At 36.2% G+C, this 7250-nt stretch overlaps 1 protein-coding gene across 1 annotated transcript; it reads right to left on the bottom strand.

Annotated features, from left to right (window-relative positions):
* Positions 1 to 4891: 4891 nt before the first annotated feature.
* LOC306653575 (olfactory receptor 10K1-like) lies at positions 4892 to 5833 on the bottom strand (the record flags this gene model as incomplete). Its single annotated transcript, XM_079126628.1, has 1 exon — positions 4892 to 5833. One exon carries the CDS (start codon positions 5831 to 5833, stop codon positions 4892 to 4894), a length of 942 nt encoding a protein of 313 aa, XP_078982754.1.
* Between the last annotated feature and the right edge of the window lie 1417 nt (positions 5834 to 7250).

Below are 7250 nucleotides of genomic sequence, written 5' to 3'. Positions count from 1 at the left end.
ACTCTGTGTATGTTTATGTCAAAATGCATTCTACTGTCATGGATAAATAAAATAAAAAAAAAACAAATGTAAGAATTTCTAAAAATAAAAAAAGATACAAAAACAAGAAATGTAATTTTCTCTAATTCAGTCCCCAGTACGTTGCCTTTCCCACCATCTCCCCAACTTTCCCACCAACTCGTTCATTCCCTCCAATCTAATGATCTTTTTCCTATTTACTGATAGTTTTTTTTTTTTAAATTCCTTTCTTGTGGATATTCATAAAGGTCCTATTCACTGAGGTATATTCATATATGTACATAAGAAATTTAGGTCAGATTCATTCCATTGTTCTTTGCTTTCCTTTCCCTCCTCCCTCCCCCTGAATTCCCTTCCTCTACTCCACAGATCTCTCTTCTGTTTGGATGGAATTTCACCTCCTTTTTTTCTATTATTATTATTTTTTTTCTTATTTTGGACTAGCTTCCCATACCAGAGAAAATGTTTGCCCATTGACTCTAGGTTTGGCTTATTTCACTTAGGATGATGGTTTCCAGTTTCATTTCATTAATTCAAATTATGCCCCAAATGCCATAATTTCATTTTTATTTATGGCCGAGAAACGTTTCATTTTGTGCATATGCCACATTTTCTTTATCATTTATGTTTTGAAGGGCACCTAGTTTGGTTCCATATCTTGGATATTGTAAATTTTGCTGCTATAAACATGGATGTGATTGTGTCCCTATAATACACTGATTTGAGATATTTTGAATATACACTGAGGAGTAGTAGAGCAAAATCCTTTGGTGGTTTCATTCCTAGTTTTTTGAAGTATCTCCATACCGTAGAGTGTTTGCAATACTTTTCAGTCCCAGTAACAATGTACTAGTGTTCATTTTCCCTCACATACCTGACCATATTTATTTGTGTTCTTGATCTGCCATTTTAACTGCAGTGACATGATCACAATCTAGTTTTGATTTTCATTTCCCTGATTGCTAGAGATCTTAAACATTTGTTCATATATTTATTGGCCCTTTGTATTTCTGTTTTTGGGTAGTGTCTGGTTCTTTTGTCCATTTATTAATTTTTTTTTTTTTTTTGGTGTGGTTGTTCTTTTTTTTTTTTAAGCTCTTTATATATATATATATATTTATATTAATCCCATGGGGTAGCAAAGATATTCTCCCATTCTGTAGGTTCTATCTTTGGGCTCTTTGTTTCCTTTGCCTTGAAGAAGGTTTTTAAATTGATGCTGTCCCACTTACTGGTTTTAAGTATTATTACTTAACTTTAGGAGTGAACTTTAGGAGTGAAGTTGATGCCTGTGCCCATATGTTGGAATATTGAGACTGCATTTTTTTCTAGTAGTTGCAGAGTTTTTGGTCTAATTCCTAGATCTTTGGTCCACTGTGAGTTGACTGATGTGCAGGGTGAGAGATAGTAGTCCATTTTCATTCTTCTACATAATGATTTTCAGTTTTCTCGGAGTCTTTTTTGAAACAGGTTATCTTTTCTCCAATGTATGTTTCTGGTATCTTTGTCTACTATCAGATGGCTGTATCTTCGTAGGCCTATCTCTGTCTTCTATTCCATTGCACTGGTCTTGGTGTCTATTTAGGTACCATGCTGTTTTTGTTGCTATGGCTCTCTAATATAATTTGGGGTCAGTATCGTGATGCCTCTAACATTGCTCTTCTTGTTCAGGTTTGCTTTGGCCTTTGTGGATATGTTATTTTTCCAAATAAATTTTACAACTGTTTTTTATTTTTCTAGTTCTGTGAAGAATTTCACTGGTGTTTTGATGAGGGTTGTTTTGAATCTGTATAGCACTTTTGGTAATGTGATCATTTTGACAATATTAATTCCACCTATCCAAGAATTTGGAAGGTCTTCCTACCTTCTAAGGTCTTCTTCAATGTCCTTCCTTAGAGTTCTATAGTTTTCATTGCAGATGTCCTTTGTCTCCTTCATTAGATTAACTCCCAAGTACTTTCCTTTTTTGAGAGTATTATGAATGGGATAGTTTTCGTAATTTTTTAAGCAAATTCCTTATGAAAGTATAGGGTGGTGATTGATTTATGTTTGTTGATCTTGTATCCTGTTACGATACTAAATTTCATATCACCTCTAGAATTTTGTTGGAGTTTTTCGAGTCTTCTAAATATAAGATCTTGTCATCACAAACAGACAAAATTTGACCTTCTCTTTCCCTATTCTTATCTTTTTAATTTCCTTCTCTTGCCTGATTGCTCAGGCTAGAGTTTCAAGGACTGTGTTGAATAGGAGTGGTGAAAAAGGCATCTTTGTCTTTTTCTTGTTTTTAGAGGAAACACAGTTTTTCTCTGCTCAACATGAAAGATGTTGGCTTGGGTTTGTTATATATATTCATACTATTGGACATTTATTCAAAGGATATGAAATAGGTATGATGAAGCGATATTTGTACTGCCTTGTTTGTCATAGCACTCTTCACAATAGCAAAGATATGTATTCAATCTATTTGTCCATCAACAGAGTAATATGTAAAGAAATGTGGTGCATATATACACAATATAAAACTATTCAACCTGAAAAACTAGGAAATTCCATAATTTCTAACAACGTGGATCAACCCAGGGAACACTATTCTAAGTGAAAGAAGCCTAGTACAGAAAGACCAATTCCACATGATCTGACATCTATATTGAATTTGAAAAGTAAAACAATAGAAGCAGAGAAAAAAATGATGATTACCATGAGTTGTGGGTAGGGAGAGAGAGGTTGGGTGAGTTGGAGAGATGTTGTTCAAAGGGTACAAAATTCTTCTAATGAGAGGAATGTGTTAAAGAGATCTTTTGTACATTATAGTGGCTATAGCTAATTACAGCATATCACACACTTGACAAATGCTAATAGACAATTTGAGATGTGTTCTTCAAATGCAAAAAAATATGAGTGAGGTAACACATAGGCGAATTGCATTCATTTAGTAATCATATATACTTAGATAAAATATCGTGTTATACACAATAAATATAAATATATATGTTAAAGACTTTTTTTACTTTAAATAATCCAGATATTTCTTGATTATGAATGTTTCCCCTGTTCAAACAGATCTTTCCTGAGATTTTTTTAAAAATTATTTATTTATTTTTTGATTTTTTACAGACTGCATTTTGATTCATTGTACACAAATGGGGTACATCTTTCCGTTTCTATGGTTGCACATGATGTAGATTCATACCATTCATTACCCTAATGATCTCTTTTACCGGGTGACTCCCACTTACACCTCAGGGTACAGGTGAAATGTCCGCTCCTCCTGGGAGAGCAGTTGAGCAGAGAAAGGGCTTCAGGGGACGTGAGAGTGAAGGGAAAGGAGGTCACAAAAGATTGAAATTGACCAAATTATGTTACTTGTATGCAATATTACATCACAATGAATTCCAGTATTATGTATAAATATGATACACTAGCAACTTTTTAAATGTCAGTTGCTCCAGAATACCAGCCCTATACCATTCTATATATGTTAGATTTCTTTTATTCTTCCCTCTCTTAAATCAGGTATGCACTATCCTTTATAAACTAGATTTACAGTGGTTCTAAAGTATTTTTCCTGACCATATCTGCTTACTGCGACTATTTTGAAGAAGACCATGAGGTTTATGTTGGCAAAGATCCCATGCATTTTCTTTATCAAATATTTTTAGGAACTAAGATAGTATCGGATGTATATTAAGTAAATAACACAAATTGTTGAAATGATAAGGAATACAAAGTAGTGGATCCTGCATGATATAAAATCATAAAGAAAGTGGAGCCTAATCCCATCACTGGGGTGCAGGGAGGTTTAGAAAGAAAGGGAAGACTAAAGATTGTCTTGAAATATAAGATTGTATGTGCAAGTTAAACAACGAGGACCTTTTCCAAACAGAAGAAGAATCTTTTGAGAATATAGTCATGTCAATTTGGGGCCCAGAAAAGTTTTGGTGAGCTTCAGAATGCACAAGTAAGCACTTAAGGGAAGTGGATAGTGATAACAACAAAATAATAATGTTGGAGAAGTAAACAGAGACTACAGGATTAATTCATGCTCATGAAGGATGCTTGGTTTCATCTCATTTGATCAGAGGTGTTATTGGAGGTGTTTTCCACTGGTTTTCTGGCCATTCTGGGACTCCAGGTCATTTTCTGCATTAATATTAATTCAAACTCTTCTCTTGGAATTACTTGAAAAATTTTAGCAATTGATGCAATATTAGTAGCAACATTGAAGAGAATAAATAAGTATGTAAGTCTTGAAATTATGTGACACTGACAAAGCAAGCACAGCATATATATATATATATATATATATATATATATATATATATATGCTGAACAGAACAGAAGGTGGATTCCATCAGGATGTTCCTGTCTCAAAGAACAAAAAGACCCATGTCTAGGTAAAGACAGGCCATGTGTAGTTTGAGGTGGTGAATGAGGGTCCAAAAGAGTCATTAAGGTTTGTTGCAGAATTGAAGAGGCAAATGTTGTGCATTTTCTTCAGGAAAGGAGGAGTCAGCTAGATAACCTGCTCTCTGTTCAGTGGAGCTAGACAGTTTAGATACCATCTTTGCTCCAGTCATTTGCTCTTATCAGCTTGAATGCACATTTGCTCTCACATTAGTCTTTGAATGACAAATATGTAGTGCAGTAAGAAGTAATTAAATTTTTCCTGGAAGTGAGTAATACCTTTCCATATATTCTTAAACTTGCTTGAGAAGCACTAATGGGAGAATATCTTAGCTTCATGGAATAAGTTGTAAAATGTTCTTATGTTATAATGTATTTGGGTAATAAAATGAGAAGATAGGTGCAAACACACATTTTGACTACCAAAAAAAAAAAAAAAAGCCATGAAGAGTGTAAAATTGATTCCTTAGCTTAGAGGATACCAAGTCTTTCTCATTGTTCTTCGAAGGGCTGATTTGAATTCCTTATTTCTCAGACTATAAATCATGGGATTGAACAATGGGGTGAGGATGGTGTAAGAAACAGATATCAGGGTGTCTTGGCTTGAAGAGTAATTGGACTTGGGCCTTAAGTAGATGAAGGAGGCACAGCCATAGTGAACGGTTACCACAATGAGATGGGAGGCACAGGTGGAAAAGGCTTTATACCTTCCAACAGTGGATGGGATCTTTAGAATGGCAGAGATGATGCGGACATAGGACACCAGGATAAGTAGCAGTGGAATAACTAAGACAAATACGCCCAGCGTGAAGATGACCAGCTGACTGAGGCGGGAGTGTTGAGATGCCAGTTTGAGGACAGGAGAGATGTCACAGAAGAAGTGATGCAGTTGGTTGGAGGAGTGGAAGGGCAGGTGAAATACCAAAGATGTGATGATCTGAGCCACAGTGAAGCCACAGGCACTGGCAGCAGCCACTAGTCCCCCACACACTCTCTGTCCCATGAGCACAGTGTAGCGCAGTGGGTTGCAGATGGCCACATAGCGATCATAACCCATGGCTGCCAGCAGGAAGGAGTGAGAGCAGCCCAGGAAGAGAAAGGTGAACATCTGGATGGCACAGCCCAGGAACGAGATGGTCTTCTTCTCAGCCAGCAGGTCCACCAGCATCTTGGGCACAATGACGAAGGTGTAGCTGGTCTCGAAGCAGGAGAGGACCGAGAGGAAGAAGTACATGGGGGTATGAAGGGCTCTGTCCAGCACAATGGTGGAAATGATGATGGCATTGGTGCCCAGAGTGAAGAGGTAGAGGAGCAGGAAGACCACGAAGAGCAGCCTCTGGAGGCTGGCCAGAGCTGAGAAGCCCAGGAAGACAAATTCCCTCACCAAGGTCTCATTGACCCACTCCATAGACAGCAGTTCTATACAGGAGAGTCAGGGACACAGGTGAAGAAAAGCAGAAATGTACAGGATTCTCAGCACAAAGTTTGCAGATGACAGACATTTGTGGGTATTTGGTAGAATTCCTTCATTCACTCTTCAAAATTCCTCCTTAAAGAAGTATTGATGCTAAATGTACTGAAGAATAACTGTCTTTAGTTGGGAGGCTTTTTGTAAGTGAAAGAAAGATCATCTCTTTAGCCATGATATGCCAGTGCCAGTGTCTAACAGCTTTCCCTTTAATTTTTTATTTTTTTGTATGCTTTATTTTGTTCTCGCTCAATATGAACCCAAGGAAACTAACTTTCTAGAAGTGAAAAATCTTAACTTCAGCTACCTGAATATATTCAGAATATAAAATAAAGGAATAATAAAAGTGATCAAATTTATGCTATTTGAATATATGTACAGATCCTAGTGAATTTCACTTTTTCATAACTATATTGCTCCAGTTAGAAAAACCAATATAAAAACAGAAGGACGATCAGTAGATGTGAGCCAGAAGGGAAAAAGGAAGGCCATGTGGAGTGCAGGGGATTAAATATGCAATTATGAATATGTGAAAATGAACCCCACTGCTATGTGTAACTATAACGCACTAATATAAACTTTAAAAAATAAATACTGTTCAGACACAAATGTATGAAACTCAGTTTGCCCAGCCACATAATGGGAAGGGAAAGGAAGAATTACATGATATCTAAGTGAAAGTATGAATGGATTTATGATAACTGGGAAGGGAACTTTCATGTGGATATTGGTGGTATGGATTTCTCATGCCTTATCACAATCATCCATGACGATCACTTATGTTAGTACACAAATCAATTAAAAAATTCACATTTATTTCTGGCAGACATACTAAGAAACCAAATAGGAGCACCATTGGAGTTTCCACAAAGCAGTTCATAAATCAAAGGTGGGGCAGAAGATAACATTAAATCAAGAAAATATATTTTTTCTTATTCAGAAAGAGAACAGTCATCAGGTGGTAGAGAGATAGTCTAACTTGGTGACATTTTCTGTGGATGGCAGTTTGAGGTTCCACAGAGAAACTTGGGGTAATAGAGCTTTTCAGCTGTGGCTCACATCTTGCCATATAATGTGAAAGAGAGTAGGACAATTGCCATTTGACAGGTTTCACTTCCCTGCCAGAAACTGGTTTTTATGCAGTTGTAGGTCAATAAGAATTCTTTTGTAATTTTTACTGCTTGAACCAGTTTGTAAAGTGGTAGAAAGATATATCTCTATAGTAATTGTTAGGTCTTTGATGAGATTATTTTTCCCTAGGTGAGTTTTCCAGCTGCCTGACCTAATAATAAGAAGGTTTCTCTGAATTGAAAAATCATCCACTATATATTAGTTGTATACAGTCTTCATTTATTTA

The sequence above is a fragment of the Sciurus vulgaris genome (assembly GCF_902686455.1).
Source record: "Sciurus vulgaris genome assembly, chromosome: 1".
NCBI lineage: Eukaryota > Metazoa > Chordata > Mammalia > Rodentia > Sciuridae > Sciurus > Sciurus vulgaris.
This window is presented reverse-complemented; position numbering and strand designations above follow the sequence as displayed.